This window comes from Canis lupus, chromosome 8 (genome assembly GCF_048164855.1).
Source record: "Canis lupus baileyi chromosome 8, mCanLup2.hap1, whole genome shotgun sequence".
NCBI classification, from domain to species: domain Eukaryota; kingdom Metazoa; phylum Chordata; class Mammalia; order Carnivora; family Canidae; genus Canis; species Canis lupus.
Genome location: NC_132845.1, coordinates 48878117 through 48898489, shown reverse-complemented (window position 1 = coordinate 48898489; position 20373 = coordinate 48878117). Strand labels below are relative to the sequence as shown.

Below are 20373 nucleotides of genomic sequence, written 5' to 3'. Positions count from 1 at the left end.
CTCCAGGACCGGATGCTTTTTCTGTTTATCTCCTTGGGAATGAGTCAGAGTACGCTGCTTTGAGCTCACATTTCAGTAACTCATTCTCCTTCTTTAGGAGACTTTGTTTAATAATAGGGAACTTCTGTAATATCCTGGGGTTCTCCTTCCTTTTTTTTTCTCTTTAACTTTAGAGCGGACATTTGAAAAGTTCTATAAATATCATAGTAAAAATTTGTAGTTTTTAAAGAGTAGTGTTTTTTTCCTGTTTTGTGGTGGTGGCTGTTATGTCTTGCTCCTTAGATGCTAAACATTTAGGTTTAGAGCATGACATTCTGTCAATCACAGTTGTGCTTAGAAGTTTCAGTCAAATCCAGTCCACTTGGAGTGAAGATGAAAAGTGTCAGGTGTCGGATATGTGCAGCATCTGCCTCTCATACAATTGTCTTTCCTTCTGTTTCAAGGTCTTTAATGTACTAGAGTCCCTCGTCTGGTTCTCACGTGCTGAAGGACCGCATACCCGTCACCACTCTCTTCTGCCATGTGTTCGTTCACACAGTATTTAGTGAGAATGACTCTGTACCAAGAACTTTGCTAGGAAGGCACCTGGGTGGCTTATTCAGTTAAGGGTCTGCCTTGGGCTCAGGTCATGATCCCAGGGTCCTGGGATTGGGTCCTGCATCTCCCTCTCCCTCTCCTCCCTGTTTGTAACCTCTCTCTCTCTCTCTCTCTCAAATAAATAAAATCTTTAAAAAAGTGGCGGGGGCGGGGGGGCAGCCCGGGTGGCTCAGTGGTTTGGCACCCGCCTTCAGCCCACGGTGTGATCTTGGAGACCTGGGATCGGGTCCCGTATTGGGCTCCCTGCATGGAGCCTGCTTCTCCCTCTGCCTGCCTCTCTCTCTCTCTCTCTCTCTCTCTGTATCTCATGAATAAATAAATAAAATCTTTAAAAAATCTTATAAAAAAAAGAACTTTGCTAGGAGTGGATACATAGACTTGTTTCAGACATCATGGTGCTTTTGCAGCTGCCCAGGTATCAAGTCTGCTCCTAACAGTCCTGACCGGCGTGGCCAGGCTCTCACTGTCTCACCGCCAGTTTGGGTAGTAACCATTGGTAGTGCCGGCGGGCTAGGAGAGTGTATGCTCAGACCGCAGGAGCCAGAACCAGCACGTGGCTGCCCATCTGCCACCAGGTCTTGCATGAGCCCTCGCTCCCACGCTCCCAGCACGTTCTGTCCACCAGCCTCAGAGGAGCAGGCAGCAAAGACTATAAGGAAACTGACCTGGCCTTAGTGAAATGTTAACACCAGGGAGGGAATAAGCTCCAGCTTTCAAGTGCTTCTGCCAGCCAGAGGCACATTACAGAGAATTAGCAGTCTTTAAAAGCGGAAGGAGAAGAGGCATGTCTCAAGTATTGTGGAGTTATCTTGAATTTGCAGGGTTCAAAGCGAGGTGCAGAGTGACAAGAAAGGCCCTGTCCTTAGGGTTGGCGCAGCCTGGTTTGCATCCCAGCACTGCCACTGATCCACGGTGCGGCCCATGGCACGTGCCTCCGCTTTTCTCCTGAGTAGAGGCAGTTCCTCCTCTGCAGGTGGAGGAGCTGTGAGATGAGATGTCACATATGCGAAAGCCCAGGGCACATATGGTAGACCCTCAGTATGTGACACGGTGGTCAGCTCAGCTGTCAGTATTGCTTTGGTTTTCATTTATAACAGGGTTCACAGTTTTCCCTTGTGGTTTTTTTTTTTTTTTCCCATCTTCTTACACTGAAAATGAGTAATTTTCAAGCAGTAATGTTTCCTGCAAATACATTTCACTTACCACCATTATGGTTCTTTATAGTTTACAGAGCGCTCTCAGGCCATTGGGAAGACTAGGGCACAGTGAGTCTTTTCTCCAGATGAAAACACTGAGCTTTGGAGAGCCAATGGGACGTTCCCAAGGCTGCCTGGCTTCTCAATGGCAGAGCTGGGGGTTAGAACTCAAGACTCAAATTTCTGGTTTCTTTGACTATCTCAGGCCACCTTTCAAAGTGACATTTTGGATGAGGCCAGACTTTTTTATACGGGTTTTTTCTTTTTCTTTTAGCTGTCAATACCAGCAAATATGCAGAAAGCTATCGGATCCAGACCTATGCCCAATATGTGGGGAAAAAACGTGAGGAGAAGCAGATCAAGAGAAAGTGGACAGAAGATACTTGGCAGGAGGTTGAGAGAAAACGGTTAAACACTCAGTGCATATCCTATGCTCTGCAGAATCACTACTACCACACCAACAGGTAAGAGTTCTCGGCTGTTGATTTAAGAGGGCAGAGTTGTTCTAGCAGTAGCTTTTCTTTCTGGTTTTCACAGGATTGTAAGTCATAAATCTGACTTTCGAGAAAGTCTTTTTTTCCCCTAACTTTCCACATAACGTCAGAAGTTACTGCTCCCCTAATTCCTTCTGTGCCATGTAGGCCTGCAGCTCTTACAGTTAACAATCTCACAGAACTCCGTTGAGGCAGGCAGGATCCATGTCATTCCCATTTCAGGGGTGTGGAAGCAGAGGCACTGTGACCCACCCACCAGTTCAGGGAGGGAGCCAGGATCAGAGCTGAACTTGTCTGGGTCTGATTCACCCTCCCTCTCCTCCTCCCCAGTCCACTGTGATGCTCCTGCCTGGCCTTCTGACCTCGTTTCAGATCCCATGGAGACACTGAACCACATGCCTGCTACAGAAAGAAAACTTGATGTACTTTGCCCTCATTACCCATAATTCTTCAGAAGATATGTAGTGGTCACATATATCTTTGTGAGGCAAAAAGTGGGTATAGAAAATGGAAAAGTTCATTACAGAAAATGATAAAGATGAGAAAAGTGTGAGCTAACAGAAGAAAATATTAGCCATAGTCCCATCACTCGGAAGCAATCTGGGTGCTAATATTTTGGATTGCCCTCTATGCTTTTTAAAAAAATATTTATTTATTTAAAGATTTTATTTATTTACTTGACAGAGAGAGAGAGAGAACACAAGCAGGCAGAGTGGCAGGCAGAGGAAGAAGCAGACTCCCCGCTGAGCAGGAGCCCAGTGCAGGGCTTGATCCCAGGACTCTGAGATCGTGACCTGAGCTGAAGGCAAACACTTAACTGCCACTCTCTATGCTTTTTAAATGGCTTTTTAGAGATTTTTTAAAAATTGAGACATAGGGGTGCCTATGTTGCTCAGTCACGTAAGCTTCTGACTCTGGATCTCAGCTAGGGGCTTAATCTCAACGTCATGGGTTCGGGCCTCATGTTGGGCTCTGTGCTAGGTGTGAAGCCTTCTTAAAAAACAATTGAGACATAATTAATATATGATAAAATGAACAGATCTAAAACTTTAGTTCAGAGTCTTAAGAGTTATATACAGCAATGTTTCCACAACCTAAAGCAAGGCATAGAACATTTCCGTCTCCTCATAAAATCTCCCCGAGACCCTTTACAAGCAACCCCAAGCCCCACTGCCCTAAGTGTCCATATCTTGTATCTGTGAGTAGGCATTAATTTTGATTATTTTTAGAATTTATAAAAAATGGAATCATATGGAATCATATTGTATTATGTTTGACTTCTTTCACTTAACATTAACTTTTTAAAAGATTTTATTTACTTTAGAAAGAGTGTGTGAGTTGGGGGAGGAACAGAGGGAGAGAGAGAGAAAGGGAAAGAATCTTAAGCAGACTCCATGCTTAGCATGGAGCTGGACATGGGGCTCAGTCTCACAACCCTGAGATCATGACCTGAGCTGAAACCAAGAGTTGGACGCTCAGTCAACTGAGCCCTACCCAAGCACCCCTCACTTAACATGTTTTGGAAATTGACCCTGGATATTGTGGTATCAAGAGTTTATTATTTCATTGTTCAGTAGTACTCCACTGTATGAATATACAGCATTTACCTCCTCTCCTGTTGGTGGATATTTGGTTTATTTCTGGTTTGAGACTATTATAAATAAGGTGGCTATGAATGTTTCTATAAAAAGTTTTTTGTGGCCATAGGTTTTCATTTCTCTTGAGTCAGTACCTAAGAGTAACATTGTTGGTTCTCAGGATAAGCGTGTGTGTGCTAACCTTTATAAGAACAACCAAATAGTTCTCCAAACTAGGTGTACCATTTTATATCCCTCTAGTATTGTGAGTGTTCTGGTCTCTCTACCTCCTTGCCAACATACAGTGCTATTGTCAGCCTTGTATTTCAGTCATTCTAGAGGGTACTACGTTGGATATTACATTGTGATCTTAATTTGCATTTCTCTGGTGACTAATGATGTTGACCACCTTTTGATGTGCTGGTTGGCCATTCAGGTATCTTCATTTTGAGGTGGTTATGTAAGTCTCTTGCCCATTTTCTAGTTGTGTTTTTGTCTTTTTTTACTGTTGATCGGTGGGAGTTCTTTTATGTATTCTGGAGATACATCCTTTGTTAGATAGATGAGTGTGCTGCAAATGTGTTTTTTGAGTCTGGGGTTGCATATTCATCTTGTTAGTGATTTTGATGAGCAGATATTTTTAATTTTGATGAAGTCATGTTTATGATTTTTTTCTTTTATGATTAAATCTTTGCCTGTCCTAAGGTTTCACCAGTTTTCTTCCAGAAGGTTTATGGTTTTAGTTTTTCCATTTAAATCATGACCCATTTCAAATGAATTTTGTATGTGGAATGAGATAAGAGTCACGATTTAGTTTTTTTTCATATGGATATCCACTTGTTCTAGCAACGTTTGTGAAAAAGACTTCTCATTCCTTATTGGATTGACTTGGCATTTCTGTCAAAAATAAATTGACCATGTATGTCTAGGTCTATTTCTAGAATGTTCTGTTCCAATCATTTTTATGCCTGTTCTTGTGCCAATATCACACTTTCTTATTTCTGTGGCTTTATAGTAAGTCTTAAAATCAGGTAGCATAAACCCTCCAACATTATTATTCTTTGTCAGATTGTTTTGGCTATTCTAGATCCTATGTATTCCACATAAATTTTACAGTCCTCTGACCTCTTTCTTCATTCAGACTGTGTTGTAGTTTTTTCTGTAGAAGTCTTACAGGTCTAATAATTTTCTTCCTAAATATTTTATATTATTGGTGCTATTATAAAAGGAATTGTTTCCTATATTTCATTTTTGAATTGTTTGCTGCTTCTGTATAGTCATATTAATTGTTGTATATCAACTCTGTATTCTACAACCTTTTAAAATTCACTTATAGTTTTTTCTTTTAATATTCCACAGGGTTTTTTATGCACACAATCCATTGGCATACTATTCACAACAGTTTTATTTCTTTTCTAGTGTTTATGTCTTTACTTTTTCTTGCCTAATTGCACTGACTAGCACCTCTGGTGTATTGTCAAATAGAAGTGGGAAGGATGGATATCCTTGTCTTGTTTCCAGTATTAGAGGAAGTCCAGTGTTTCCCCAGGAAGCCTGGCTTTTAGATTGGCCAGTTAGTCCTCTTTTGGGTTTAGGAAGTTGCCTTCCATTTCCAGTTTGCTGTAAGTTTGAATAGATGTTAAATATTTTCAGATGCCTTTCTGTATCTTTTTAAGTTGTCATATGATTTTGTCCTTTATTTTGTTAATATTTTGAATGACAACAGTTGGTTTCGAATGTGTAATTGGATATGCATTCCTGAGAGAAATCCTACTTGGTCCTGATGTATTATCCTTCTTATGTGCTACTGGACTTGATGTGTTAATGTTTCATTAAGTATTTTGGTATCTTCGGACGCCTGAATGGCTTAGCGGTTGAGTGCCTGCCTTTGGCTCAGGGCATGATCCCAGTTCAGGGATTGAGTCCCACATCAGGATCCCTGTGAGAAGCCTGCTTCTCCATCTGCCTATGTCTCTGCCTCTCTCTGTGTCTCTCATGAATAAATAAAATCTTTTTTTTAAAAAAGTATTTCTATATCTTCATGAAAAATACTAGATTGGAATTTTTTCTTTTTTTAAATCTTTATCAGGTTTTGGTTATAAGGATTGTGCTGACCTTATAAAAATAGTTAAGAAGTTCCTCTTTTGTTATTTTCCAACAGTATGTATAGGGTGTGTGTGTGTTTTTTAAGTTTTTGGTAGAGTTTACCAACGAAGACATTTGGGCCTAAAGTTTTTTTATTTTTGTGGAATGGTTTTGATTATGGATTCAATTTCTGTAACAGATACAGGATTGTGTAGATTTTTCTGTTTCTTCTTGGATCGCTTCTGGTAATTTGTCTTTTTCAAGGAATACTTCATTTAAAAGAACCAACTTTTTGATTTTTTTTCTTTTTATTGATTTTTTTTCTCTCTTTTTTCCATTTATTTATTTCCTTGTTCGTATTATTTCCTGTTTTGTATTTTAATGTTATTTTTTATCTAGCTTCTTAACGTGAGAACTTAACTTACTGATTTTATGTATTTTCTAATAAAACTAAATTTTTGTTTAGACTGCTTAGCCACATCCCTCATACTTTGATAGGTTGTCTTTTTACTATTGTTCATGACAAGGTATATTCTCATTTCTCCTGTGCTTTCTTCTTTAACTCATGAATTATTTAGAACTTCTTTAATAATTATTGACACTGATTTTATGGCCCAGCATATAGTCTGTCTTGCTAAATGTTCCATGTGTCTTTGAATGGGTGTAAAATTTCATTATTGTCATCTCAGATTACATTGGTTCCTGGGGCTCAAATCTATATCCTTAGTGATTTCAGGAGGAGAGAGGGGTCTACTTATTCTTTCACCTACTGAGAGAGGTGTTGAAATTTCCAACTGTGGTTGTAAATCCAGTTTTCCATTTAATTATATCAATTTTTGTTTCTTCTATTTTGCATCTCTTTTGATAGATATGTGCTTATTAATGATTGCTCTGTCTTCTTAATGAATTGCCCTTTTCATCAGTATGGAATGTTCCTCTTGATATCCAGTAATGATCTTTTTTGATGTTTATTTTTCTGATATTAATATTGGCACTCCTGTTTCTTATCTTTGGTGTTTGCATGGTGTATTTTTATTCAGTCTCTTACTGGTAATTTGCCTTTATAAAGTGTGTTTCTTATAAACAGCATATAGTTGAATCTTGCTATTTTATTCATTCAGACAACCCCTTTCTTTTACAATTAATCTAAAGAATGCTATAGATAGGTCTGTGTCCCATCTTGGTATTTGTTTTCTATTCTGCTTGGTTTTTGTCCCTCTTTTCTTCTTTTCTGTTGTTTTTTGAATGAATCGTGTAGTATTTAGTCTTTGCTGATATTTTAGCATCTTGTTTATCTTCTCTGTTGACTTTTTTGCTTATACCTCTTTGTGTGTGAATGTATGTATATGTATGTATGTATTTATTGGTCATTGATCTGGAGTTGTGGTTGACAAACTAGAGCCCATAGGCCAAATCTGGTCCACATGTTTTTATAAAGTTTTTTTGGAACACAGCCATGCTTGTTACTTTACATATTGCCTCTGGCTGCTTTGCCTTAGGTGGGAAATTTGGGTAGTTTGACGAGACCATATGACCCACAAAACTCAATTTGTGTACTATCTGGACTTCAACAGAACAGCTTACTGACCCCTGCTGTAGAGCTACTCTCTCCAGTACGGTGGCCCCCAGCCACATGTGGCTGTTGGGTACCTCAAATGTGGCTAGTCCAAACTGAGATGTAGTTGTAAATATAAAATACATGTCAGATTTTGGAGAATTGGTGACATGTTAAAATGATAATATTTTGGATTGGGGGCTAAATATTATTAAAATTAACTTCACTGGTTTCTTTTCACTTTTCTTTTTAAATGGTGGCTCCTAGAAAATTTTAAATTCCATTTCTGGCTCATGTATTTCTGTTGGCCAAGCACTGCTCTAGAAATTATAATATTCTTCTTTCATGTATTGTGGTATATCTTCAGGTGAAAATCAAGAACAACATAGGACTCTTACAGTAGTCTGTTTCCATTTACCTCCCTCCCATCCTTTGTGATCTCTTGTCTCCTATTTTACTTCTACATAGGCCATAAACATGATATGTTGTTGCTTTTGTTCCTTTCCTTTTCTTTTTTTAAACAGTTATTACTTGGGAAGAGAATAAGGGGCTGAAGTATGGGGAAAATGACATAAGTATAAACACAGAAATGCAGGCCTTCCTCATTAAGGGCACAGTGCAGATGGGGGGGGGGTATGGTCGAGGGGAAAGCCAAGGCTCTGAACCTCACTTCTCTAAGCTTTAACGAGTGGTCTCTAAGACCCTGGGAGCGCTGTCACAGCAGCCCAGCTTCTCCCCTGGGCAGGCAGGCAGGCAGTGAGCTGTGCTGACAGAAATGGACATCCATCCCTGGTCCCTTTGGCTGTTTGCATCAGTATCATGGCACATGCTGCTTTTTTTTCCTGTGATGGATTCGGTGTCCAGAATATTCAAGAAGCCTCGAGACGATATGTGATCAGAACTAGGGCTTAGATTCTGGGAAACTGGACCGGAAATAAATTTGCTTGAGAAGGAGATTTGTTTTGGTGGCCTGAAATCTGAATAAATACAGGTTGGCATGGTGTTTGAAGAATGCTTCTTTACAGTGGATGCTAAAATGTTTAAAATCTCCCTTTTAGTAGGGATTGAGTCCCCCTAAGTAAGCACTGATGTTTGAAACCTTCCTGGAAGACAGGTGCTATCACCATTTGGTTAAGAATGTTCTCATTTGGTTAAGAATGTTCTCTAAAGAAAAATGGTTTTCCAAAGCCACTTTGCCCTCAAAGCCATTTCTCTCTTAAGAGATTTTGGTCAGTTGTGTCTATGGATTATTTACAATTCGTGTTTTTTCAACTGTTGGGAAAAACTCTTTGGCTAGCATCTTCTTTTTTGTCTTTTCTGTCTGTGAGACTCCATTTCAGCCTTCCTTGACAACATAGTAGCTCCTGGAAATTCCTGTATATGTCGAAAATGCTAAAGTATATATCAAAGTTATGGTTTTCAGATTCCACATAATTGTCATAGAAAGTTAATGCTTTCTCAAAGTGACCAATGAGCATATTACATTAGGAAAAGGGGGAGATGCCTCTTTAGAGACGAGTAAGAATTCTGATGAACCTGGTTGGATTCTAGGACCCATTGCTTTGTCAGGCTGCCCACACATTTACTTATAAATGGGGGGGAAAGTGTTTTCTTTGCTCCTGCTGAAAAATGCCCTGAATACCGAAGAAGCCATACCGAGATGAGGGGACTGACACCACCACCACCACACCCCCGCACCCCTGGCAGCTAGCAGACAAGGGTTCTAGCTCAGACTCTGCTGGTACCTTGGAAACAACTTCATTCACTCTTCCTTCAGCAAATACCCATCCAGAGCCCGCTATCTTTTGTTTGCTCATCTTAAATGAGGCATTTTGTTGAGAAAAAAATGTGCCAGTTCCATCTGGCTCTTAAGTTCCAGAGGTCTTTACACCAGACGTAGGCAGGGCAAAGCACGAGGAGGAAACCAATAACAATCTCTAGAGACCTCTTGCTTCTCTCCTCAGATAACAAGTAGTTTCTTCTCAACCTAAGATGGAGAGTTTTGAAAATGCCCATGGTTAGAGAACCTTTAGATAAGGAGTATATAATAAAAATCAGATTGGGTAAACTAGGGTCACAAGTGAACCCGTGAAAGCTTTTTACTGCACTGGAATAGTAAAGTGGCCCACCAGCTGAAGGAAAGATCCTTGGTCGTTTCAGTAGGTGCTGTCTTTTAAATTCCCACCCTCCATCTGTGTCTCGGAAGCTTCTTTTCCTCATGATATCAAGACGATTAGAACCCCTAGGCCTTGGACTCAGCCTTTTCTGTCTCTGTGTCTTGGCCCTCTGCTTATACCTTCATTGCTTTCCTGCTTCTTTGACTTAGAGGGTTTGCCTCTCGCTTTCAGACCTCTTCCCTCTCCACCATGTCAGAATGTCTCTGTAGCCTGAGCGCCACCATCTCACCCTGGTGGCAGCTCACTCCCAGCAATTGAGGAGTGCCTTCGGAAGCTCCATGTTGACCATCTCTTGTTTCGTTTTTCTTGCCCCTGGCTTCAGGGCTCCACTGCAGAAATCCTCACCTCAGCTTTGTGGGTTTTTTTCTTTCAAGATTTTATTTACTTATCTGATAGAGAGGGAGAGGAAGAGGGACAAGCTGAGCAGAGAGCCCGATGCAGGGCTCGATCCCAGGACCCCGAGATCATGACCTGAGCTGAAGGCGGATGCTTTAAGTGACTGAGCCACCTGGACCCCCTGAACTTTTTATAAATTGAAATATAATTGCCAAAAAAAAAAAGAAATATAATTGCCATAAAGTATTATATTAGTTTCATCTGTACAACAACATAGTGACCCATCAATTCTATACATTACTCAGTGCTTACCGTGATAAGTGTCATCATCATCTGTCACCAGGCAACACTATTCCAGTGTTATTGCCTGTATTTCCTACATTTCTACCTTACATCCCTGTGACTGGTTTGTGACTGGGAGTTTGTACCTCTTAATCCCCTTCACCTATTTTGCCCATCCCTCCTCAAAAGAAATCCTGTTTTGGATTTTGAACTGGCCACCACCAGTTCCTTCCATTCAGCTTTAATTGCTACTGCTTCTCCTGGGGTAAGTTTCCTGTTGGGGCACTCTTTGTTTGCTTCTGAGTTGTTTTGTTTTGTTTTTTTAAGATTGTATTTATTTATTCATGAGAGACACAGAGAGAAGCAGAGACATAGACAGAGGGAGAAGCAGGCTCCTCTCAGGGAGCCCAATGTAGGACTTGATCTCCAGACCAGGATCATGCTCTGAGCCAAAGTCAAATGCTCAACCCTAAGCCACGCAGGTGTCCCTTACTTCTGAGTTCTATAACTTAGGAACAGACCTGACATCTCTGTCTTTATCTGAATCACATGACATTCCTACAGTTTGCATATTCCCTAGAATAGACCCTCCTGCTTCTAGAAAAGGCTAAGAAGTTATCTAGTCTAGCCACCTCAGAATCTTTCCTGTATTTGGGAAGAGTAAACATTGGGAAACTCAGTGTCCATCTTATGGGTTAAATATATTTTCTCAGAGAAGGTGTTTCCCGTGGTACTTTTAAACCATTGAAATTATATATGCACATAATCTTTAAAATTTTGCCTATACAGGAGAATATGAAATGAAGGTGAGAGAATCTTTGCTCCCCCCACCCCCACCCCCGGCTCTTCTTCCCACTCTCTGACCTTTTCTTTAAAGCAGTACGTTTCTTGTCTTGTCAACTTTGACCAATATATCTGGGTCAATTCTATACAAGATTATAAATTTAGTGCATGCACGTTACCTTCCATCTCTCTCTGTTTCTCTTCTCATCATGATTAGTTATGTTATTTATACCTTTTAGTACTTTTTTGTATCTGTACTTTGTGCTTTCTCGAGAAGTTGATTTTAAGAGATGGCATCAGGTACACAGCATGTATAATCTTACAATTGTGGCTGGTCCGAAGGTAGTGAGTTATCTCAATTGATTGTAAAAAAAAAAAAAAAACTTACAACTATGTAAATGCGGTTCTCTCAAGGGAAGAAGTTGCACAGTGGGGGGCCCACTGGGAAAAGAGTATATTTCTGTGTCATTAAAACTTTGCTACCCAATTCAGAATCTTCCAAATATCCCAGCCTTCTTTGTGTGGATTTCTTTTGAGGGGAGTAGTTTTTTCCCTTGGGTGATTTTGACTTCTTTCCTTTTTTGCATATGTAGTGTATGGTTAGTAAATGGTATAAAAATGTGTCTATTTCACCTAAATTGATAATGTTGCTAGATATAGGATTCTAGATCTAGAAATTATATCTGTTCAGGACCTTAAATACATTGCTCTTCCCATGTCATCATTAATTTGCTTTCCTTCAAGGCAGGTGCCATGTTTTCCGTGTCTCTGTATCTCTAATGCCTAACCTGGAGTCTGACCTGGAGTTATATCCTCAGATGTTTGGTGTGAATTAATGAATGAATAAATACTCAAGGCAGTTTCCTGAGTGTAGGCTCTGGGCTAGGTCTTCCATGTTTTTTTGTTTTTGTTTTTTTTTTTTAAATTAATTAATTAATTTATTTATTTATTTATTTTAGACAGCACATGTGCAGGTTTGGTGGCAGAGAGAGAGAGAGAATCTTAAGCAGGCTCCTTGCTCAATGTGGAGCCCAATACAGGACTTGATCTCATGACCCTGAGATCATGACCTGAGCCGAAATCAAGAGTCAGATGCTTAACCGACTGAGCCACCCAGGCGCACCCTGGTCCTTCGTGTTTTAGCTCTTGTGATGCTCATAGCAGCATTGTCAGGGAGGTGAGGTTTGTCCCCATCTCCCAGAGGCTCAGGGAGATTAAACAGTTCTTGGCAAAGATGTGGGTTTGATACCAGGATTAACTGTAAAGCCCTATTCTTTCCACCATGCCCCACTCCCATACATTTTCCCAGATCTGGTATATAGTCCTGTCCTCTAGGGAAGAAGGTACTCAAGCAGATTGCATCTGGGTACATGGCACATAGGGGACAATTGTCTTGACTATAGTCACCACACCACCTAAGAAAACCTCTAAACTTGTATCTTTCATTTAAAAGCAATATCCTGGGAAGCAGAAGAGAGGCCCTTTTGGATTTCTACTCAGAAGAATCCCAAAACTTTCATTACAGAAAAATTTCAATCATATACAAAAGTAGGGAAAATAATATAACAAAGTCCTAGCTAGCTATCACAGAGTGCCACCAGTCAGTGTGTGGCCAGTCTTATTAATGCTCTCTCTTTCCTTCTCTGTTCAGATAATTTTTTTAAAGATTTTATTTTATTTATTCATGAGAGACACACAGAGAGAGGCAGAGACACAGGCAGAGGGAGAAGCAGGCTCCTCTCAGGGAGCCCAATGTGGGACTCAATTCCAGATCCCCGGATCATGCCCTGAGCCCAAAGTCAGATGCTCAACCACTGAGTAACCCAGGGGTCCCTCTGTTCAGATAATTTTGAAGCAAATCACAGATGGCATATCCTTTCAGCCATAGGTCTCTTATGTATGCATCTAAAAGATAGTCACTTAAAAACAAAACTACAATGCCACTAACAACAACAACAACAACAACAAAAAAAAACCAACAATAACTCCTTAATATCAGATAGCCAGTGTTCAAAATCATACTCACACATTTTTTTTTCTATAATTGTTTTGTTCGAGTACTAGTTTCCATAAAATTTATATATTACATTTGGTTGATGTGTCTCATCTCTCTCAATGTATATGAATCCCCTCTCTGTGTATTCTCTAGTGTGCTTAAGAAACTAGGTTGTTAGCGCTATAGAATTTCCCGTATTCTGGAGCATTCTTTTAAGTTTGTTTATTAACATGTTCCCTCAATACTGTATTTGTAATTAACTGGTAGTGAGATCTCCAAACTTGATCAGATTCAGGACTGAACTAATGGCAAGAATATTTCATGCATGGTCATGTATATTTCCTCCTGTATCACGTTGGGTGGCACCAACTGTCTGCTTGTCTCTCTTTTTGTGATAAGATTGATCCGGTGGCTTCAGATGTTGCCACCCTGGTCCATCCAGTATAAAGTTCCCTATTAGCTTTTCACCTGATGGTTTTAGTGGCCATTAGTGATCAATGGCTACATTTATTATTTCATTAAGGGTGAAAATGGTAATAATTTAGTTTACTTCATTTCTTATCCCAGATGCTTTTATTTAAAATAAAAAATTTCATCTCATCTCTTTGGTTACCTGGAGATATAATTCCTATAGAAAAAGCAGAATAAATTATTTAATCTCTCCCCTCATCATATCTTTCAAAAACCAGTTTTCAGAATAACTAATTGGTTTCCTGTCACCTTCTAACAGTGAGCAGTAAGATTTTGTTTCGTTTGTTTAAATCATGAGGTTTTAAAAAAATACATATTTCATCTATTTTAGTGCAATGAGGTTGTTCTTCTTGATGCTCTAATTATCTTGTTTTTGGGCAGTGGGAACAATTTCTAGTTGACTCTCAAGTCTTCTGAGACAATCCCAGTGGCCTTTATTATTTTTTTAAGATTTTTTTTTATTTTTTCATGAGAGACAGAGAGAGGCAGAGACACAGGCAGAGGGAGCCTGATAAGGGACTCATTCTAGGACCCTGGGATCAGGGCCTGAGCCAAAGGCAGATGCTCTGCCTTTGAACCACTGAAACACTCGGGCATCCCCCCAGTAGCCTTTCAAAGCCTCTTTGACTTCTGGTACTCTTTATTCAGGCTCTTCTATACATTTCCTACCTTATATTTAGAGTCAGCCATTTCTCCAACAGGCCTGTTCCTTTTGATAGAAAATGGTATTTAGAGACTATAATCTGGGTGTTAAGGTATTTATTGATGCTGGATTCATTGTTGTTTATAGCCTTTTTGAATTAAAAGGCCTAGCTTCCTTGCCTCCCTTCTTTCCTTTCTTCCTTTTTCTTTATAAGATTGTTTATACTGTTATTTCCAATTCCAGTTAGACTCCCGGACTTATTTAACTTCTCTTAATTTTGTTTCTTTTTTCTTATGCTGAAAATTTTGGTTCTTAATTATATTAAAGTAATTATTTATTTGCTTTATGTTATTATACAGTAACTTCAGAATAACTCTAACAGTATCATTACAAATAATGCAATTATTGAAAATAATTTTTTTGCAGTAATTTTTCCCCTAGAGTATATCTGACTAGAGATGAACAGTCAAAGTACCTTATTTTAGGGGATCCCTGGGTGGCTCAGCAGTTTAGCGCCTGCTTTCGGCTCAGGGCATGATCCTGGAGTCCTGGGATCAAGTCCCACATTGGGCTTCCTGCGTGGAGCCTGCCTCTCCCTCTGCCTGTGTCTCTGCCTCTGTGTGTGTATGTGTGTCTCATGAATAAATAAATAAAATATTTTTTAAAAAAATTACCTTATTTTAAAGTTGCTTGAAATATTTTCTCTTTGTGTGGTTAAGCTACCAACCAAATAAACATTTAAGTTTGTTTCATTTTTAACTTTAGGGATTGCCTTTTCTGAAATTGGTTTTGCTTTATAATTATGTAGAACATTTGTGTGGTTTCCTAGTCAGATCTCTCAAGCTTCTCTCCCTGCTTTCCCCAGCTTGTTTCCTCCCTCCCTCTGGTGACCAGTTTTGTTAGTTTTTAGTATATCCTTCCATTTTTACAAATAGGTAGATGGTAATGGACCACATGTCCTTTCCTTTACCTTCCATTTTTCATTTAGCCTTGTATCTCAGAAGCCACTTTTAGTCTGCTAAAACACCAGAGGTGAAATGTGATTCTTTATACTGTAGATGGCTTTAGTGTTCCTGAACTTCCTTAGTAAAACCTACTAACCGCGGTGCCTGGGTGGCTCATTCAGTTAAGCATCTGCCTTTGGCTCAGGTTATGATCCCAGGATCCTAGAATCGAGCCCCACGTGGGGCTCCTTGCTCATCATCAGGGAGCCTTCTTCTCCTTCTCCCACTGATTGTGTGTTCTTTCTCTCTCTCTCTCTTTCTCTCTCTCTCAACTAAAAAATAAAATCTTAAGCAAACAAATGTACTAACCAGCTAAATCTGGGTGTGTAATCCCAGTTTAAATGATCAACCTCATAGTGACATTCATGAATACTGTATGTCTTATGATTTGTGAAAAATTAATTCATGACCTGTGCTCTTGTTGAGGAGGATCATTCCTTTACCCTCTCTCACCTTCCCATCTCTTCCCCTGTCCCTCAGTATGAAGGTGTAAAGCTCACTGACACACTACCTGCTTTGTGCAGCAATGTGAAAATCAAGACAGTGCTCATATTTTTAAAACAGATTCTTCATTCCAGGTACTGTGCTAGGTACTTGACATCTTTTTAGAAAATCTCTGTAGTAACTCCGTGAAACCCTTGGTGATATTCCTAATTTATGTATGAGAAAGTTGAGTCTCAGAGAAGCTGATTAATTTGGCTAAAGTTGCACAGAATTCTTATTATGAGTGTTTTGGGTCCATAGCCCAGCGTATTAGGTTGCCTCTTAGAAACATGACACCTGTACACCTATGAGCATGCATGTTTGAGAGAGACGCTGTCTCATTTTAATGAATTATGTTTTCTTAAAAAACAAAACAACAGCAACAACAAAAACCTGTGTTAAACCCTAAGTTCAAAACCTCTGCATTTCTGCCTTCTTTGGGCTGAGGGTTTAGATGTCTAGTCCCATGCATCATCACTGTAAAAAAAGTTTAAAAACCCCCAAGCAGAAATGACGCTGGGATGTATAAGCCAATATAAAAAAAATCCTAAGGTGGCATCCTCTGGTATGCTCAGCACTGGTCATCCCCTTACTAGAATCCTGTCTTGGGATTTGATAGATTGATTGGTTGATGCGAAGAGGCACTGCAGCAAGTCCAGAGGAAGATGACTTGGCAGTGAGAACGGATGGACACATGTTGAGTATGTTCAGTCTGGGATAGCAGTTGGAGGGAAAGGTAGTAGAAACCATCATTACATTCCTGAGGATGCCTTTATGATAGAAGTAGTGCTTCTCTGTCCTCACATAGGACTGAGGAAGAACCTGGATGGGGCTTAGGTGCCATTATTATTATTGTTTCTTTCCTAAGAAAACTCAGGAAGGGATCGTGTCTTGCTCCATATCATAGAGCTGGTGCTGCCATAGACAGAGCTCTTTCTGCTGATGGGCTACCTTCCCTTCCTCTTCACCGATTTTGGCTAGGCCTAATTATCTTCCAAGGGCTGTGCTAATTTCAGACTTTGAAGGTGGTGGAGACCTTTAACATCTGTTCTAAATGATTTTTTGGTGATAACTAAGGAAAAATGATCATGGTCCTCCACTCAGCCCTCCCACTTACTCCTTTCCACATCTGAACAGTTGGAAGAAAGGATCATTCTGGTCTGAAGGGAGTATTTTAAGATATTGGAATAAACATTGAACATAAAACTAGACTCTGGTTAATATAAAATGCAGAATTTGAAAGTCTGTAGTTACTAATAAAATGGAACGATTAACCAGGCAAGTTGGGTTTACCATGGAGTGTCCCTAAAGACATAAAATCTGGGAGCTTTTAAATCAAGATGTAAGAATAACTCTTAACTGGTATCCTGTGTCCCATCTACCTGGCCAGGGTCAGGGAGAGATGAACTTACCTGGTTTGTCTCTTACCTTTGTCTTCTCATGGGCTAGCAGATCAGGACCCCACTGCTTTTTCTCAGAGGAGATATGTCAATAGGATTCCTGAGAATAATATAAAAAGAGGTACAAGGAAGTTGGATAAACAAAATATGTTTACGTATACAATGGAATATTATTCAGCTTCAAAGAGAAGGGAAATTCTGATGCCTGCTACCACGTGGGTGAACCTTGAAGACATGCCATGGGCTGGGAACAGGAGGGAATGAGGAGCTGTTGATTAGTAGGTGTAGAGTTTCTGTTCTGTAAGATGAACAAAGTGCTAGAGATTAGTTGCATAGCAATGTGCATGTACCTAACACTACTGAACTGCTCATTTATAATAAGAGTTGAGATGGTAAATTTTGTTATGTGTATTTCCCCAATTAAAAATTTTAAAAAGAAGAAGGCAATTCAGAATACATTTTATATGGTAGAATTTTTTTTAAGAGAGAGAGCACGTGCACACAAGGGGTGGGAAGAGGCAAAGGGAGAGAGAATCTCAAGCAGACTCCCTACTGAGTGCAGAGCCCAACATGGGGCTCGATCTCATGACCCTGAGATCAGGACCTGAGCCAAAGGAAAAGTCAGATGCTTAACTGACTGAGCCACCTAGCGTTTCTCATGGTAACTGGGAAAGGGAGGGTGCCAATGACAGACCTAGAATACTTTAAAATTTTGAATAGAAAATGATGAATTATCAAGAAAAAGAGTTGATGTGTTCATAATTTTTAGTTACTAATCTAGTTTAGACTTGATTTAAATGCATTTGTAGACGTAAAAAATTCTCAAGATAAACTGAAAGGTTGGTAAATTGAGTGGAATATGCTGCTAAGATCTGGCCTTTCTGTTTTCATCTGTTATATGGGATGTTGTGTGTCTGGCACCCAGATGGATGGATTTTTAGATGAAGGTCTGCTTTAACAGATCTAGAGTATGAAGTGTCAGTGCTGCAGAAACTGAAAAAGCATAAGAGTGAAAGTGGAAAAGCCTTCTTTACTTCCCAGTTGAAAGCAAAATGTCATCTCAAGATTTTATTTTAAATAACATGAAAGCTCAGTTGAATATCACCTTACACTTACACGACTTCTGAGATCTTGTAATGCATTCACGTCTCATAACGGCAGTGATATCTGAGAACTGATGTTTTCTTTCCATGTTTTCATGTTATTTATTTGATCAACCATAATTAAAGGTAATTACCTGTGTTGATAATAATGTGTTACATTATTCAAACTTATCTTCATATAACAGTGTACTTTTTTTTTTTTTAATGGTGTTAATAATTGAAGTTGTCTTCAACACACTTAGGTAGGGCAGTGAAATGGTACTTTTTACATGTCCGTTAACTAAATAAAAACAAATTTCCTAGTTGAGTTACCCACATCAGTGCAGTTAGGATTATTTCTATATTTTTTGTTGTAGTTTTAGCTGGAATAAAATATAAAATATGTAAATTGTATAGATTAATTGCTCAGAGGTAGAAATTTTTAACATTTTTCTGGCACATTATTTTTTGACACTTTATGCTTTTTAATTCTGCTAGTCCATCCTAAGGCAGTAGAAGCAGTAGAAGGTTTGTGTTTATTTGGGGGAAGTCAGATGTAAGGATGAAGAATGGCCGCTGTGGTCCAGTACCAGGGTTGTCATTGTGCTAATAGATGGTTCCATGTTTAAATGCTGTCTACAGAGTTGAGGTGCTTCCTTTTGTTCATTTGGGGGTCTCTGAAGCAAAGATTCCATTGCATTGCTGGTCATGCAGGAGCCAAAGAGATGCTTGCCAGATGGGAACATTCACATCCTTCCTTTTGTGTCCCTTTTCCCAAAGGCAAAAGAACTAAAATTTGCTGTATGTTTTCAAATCTTCAATCTGAAAGTAGAACTGATTATGGAATCCAAGTGGTGGCTAAATGGATGTTTACTGTACTCTTCTTTAAACTTTTCTGTATATTTGAAGTTTTTATGATGATGGGAAAAAATGAAACCATGTCTTCTAGGAGCCTTGTATATATTTCCAACAGAATAGGGCATTTAGCGTGGTTCTTGATGGTCTGCAGGTTCCAGACACCCATGAATTCATAAGTGGCAGTTAGCAGATGGTTTCATGTGCCCTGGGGAGGCTGCTGAAAACCCTCCCTCCTTCCCCTTGCAGCTCAGGGCCAGCCTGTACAACCTCTGAGGCTGCTTGCGCCTCCCTTCCACTCTTCCTTCTCTCTGGCTCTTCACCTTTCATGATCCTTTTCAAAGATTTGGACCTCTGAAGACTCAGATCAACATCATCTCCAAAAACATGCCCACTGTGGGACCGTGTGGGAACAGCGAAGGCACCATCATTCAGATGTCTGCCACGTGCCAGTCACTGTAATTTGTGCTGTTTTGTTTCATTTTCCTCTTTAATCCTCATAATAATCTATTTATTAATCAAGGAGACTGAGACACACAGATGTACAGGAAGTTGTCCAGAGTCACAAAACCAGTAAGTGACAGAACCTGGATTCAGGCCCTTATCTCTCTCATCCCAAATTCCATGTATGCTCTTTCCAGAATGTCTGCTCCCTCCTCAAATACCCATTTGTGATCCTTCCCCACTGCCAGAAATGCCTTCTGAGATGCTTTCCATGCCACCTGGCATCCTTGGGAATCCTCTGCCTTCGGAACTTCTGTGAAGTGAAACGATGTTTATTCACATATGCGTTCCAGTACCTAACAAGTGATGCCCTGTGGTCACTCAGTTCTCTTTAAATAAATGAATGAACAGGAGAACTCAGGACACCTGGTAACCTGACTTCTGATGGACTTTCCTATTGAGAAAGGCCCTGACGCCTTCTTTTTCCCTTTTGAACAGCATAGTCATAGTAAGAATACTTTCAGTTGCTTTGCTAAAGACAAGGCCAGAAGAAATGACATTCTTTTATAACAACACCAGAATCTACCTTATTTTATTGTCTTATTTGTTGTTGAGACTAAAAGGCCCATGTGAAGGTAGGAGTAGTTTGATTGGATCCTTGGAATATCAAGTCTGAAGTCTGTTCATGCATACCTTATCATGTTTTAAGGGAAATAAGAGGAAATTCATCTCATAATATGCTACAGAAATCAGGAATCATGACCAAGAGGCACATTACCTCATCATCTTAGATTAATGATTCTAAATTCTTGGAAGGGATTCGTTTCTAGTGTGCTATAGTCACAAATTACCCCCCAGAAGGGTCTTCAGAAACCAAACCAAGATACAAGAGGCATGTAGTTTCTTGGTGTCA

At 39.6% G+C, this 20373-nt stretch overlaps 1 protein-coding gene across 2 annotated transcripts in view; it reads left to right on the top strand.

Annotated features, from left to right (window-relative positions):
• Positions 1-20373, top strand: part of PARN (poly(A)-specific ribonuclease) — a 155413-nt gene that overhangs the window by 109801 nt on the left and 25239 nt on the right. For both annotated transcript variants that reach the window (XM_072835860.1, XM_072835859.1), the window contains exon 22: positions 2068-2257. In XM_072835860.1, coding sequence (XP_072691961.1) covers positions 2068-2257 — 190 coding nt within the window. The remainder of the gene's footprint in view (positions 1-2067; positions 2258-20373) is intronic.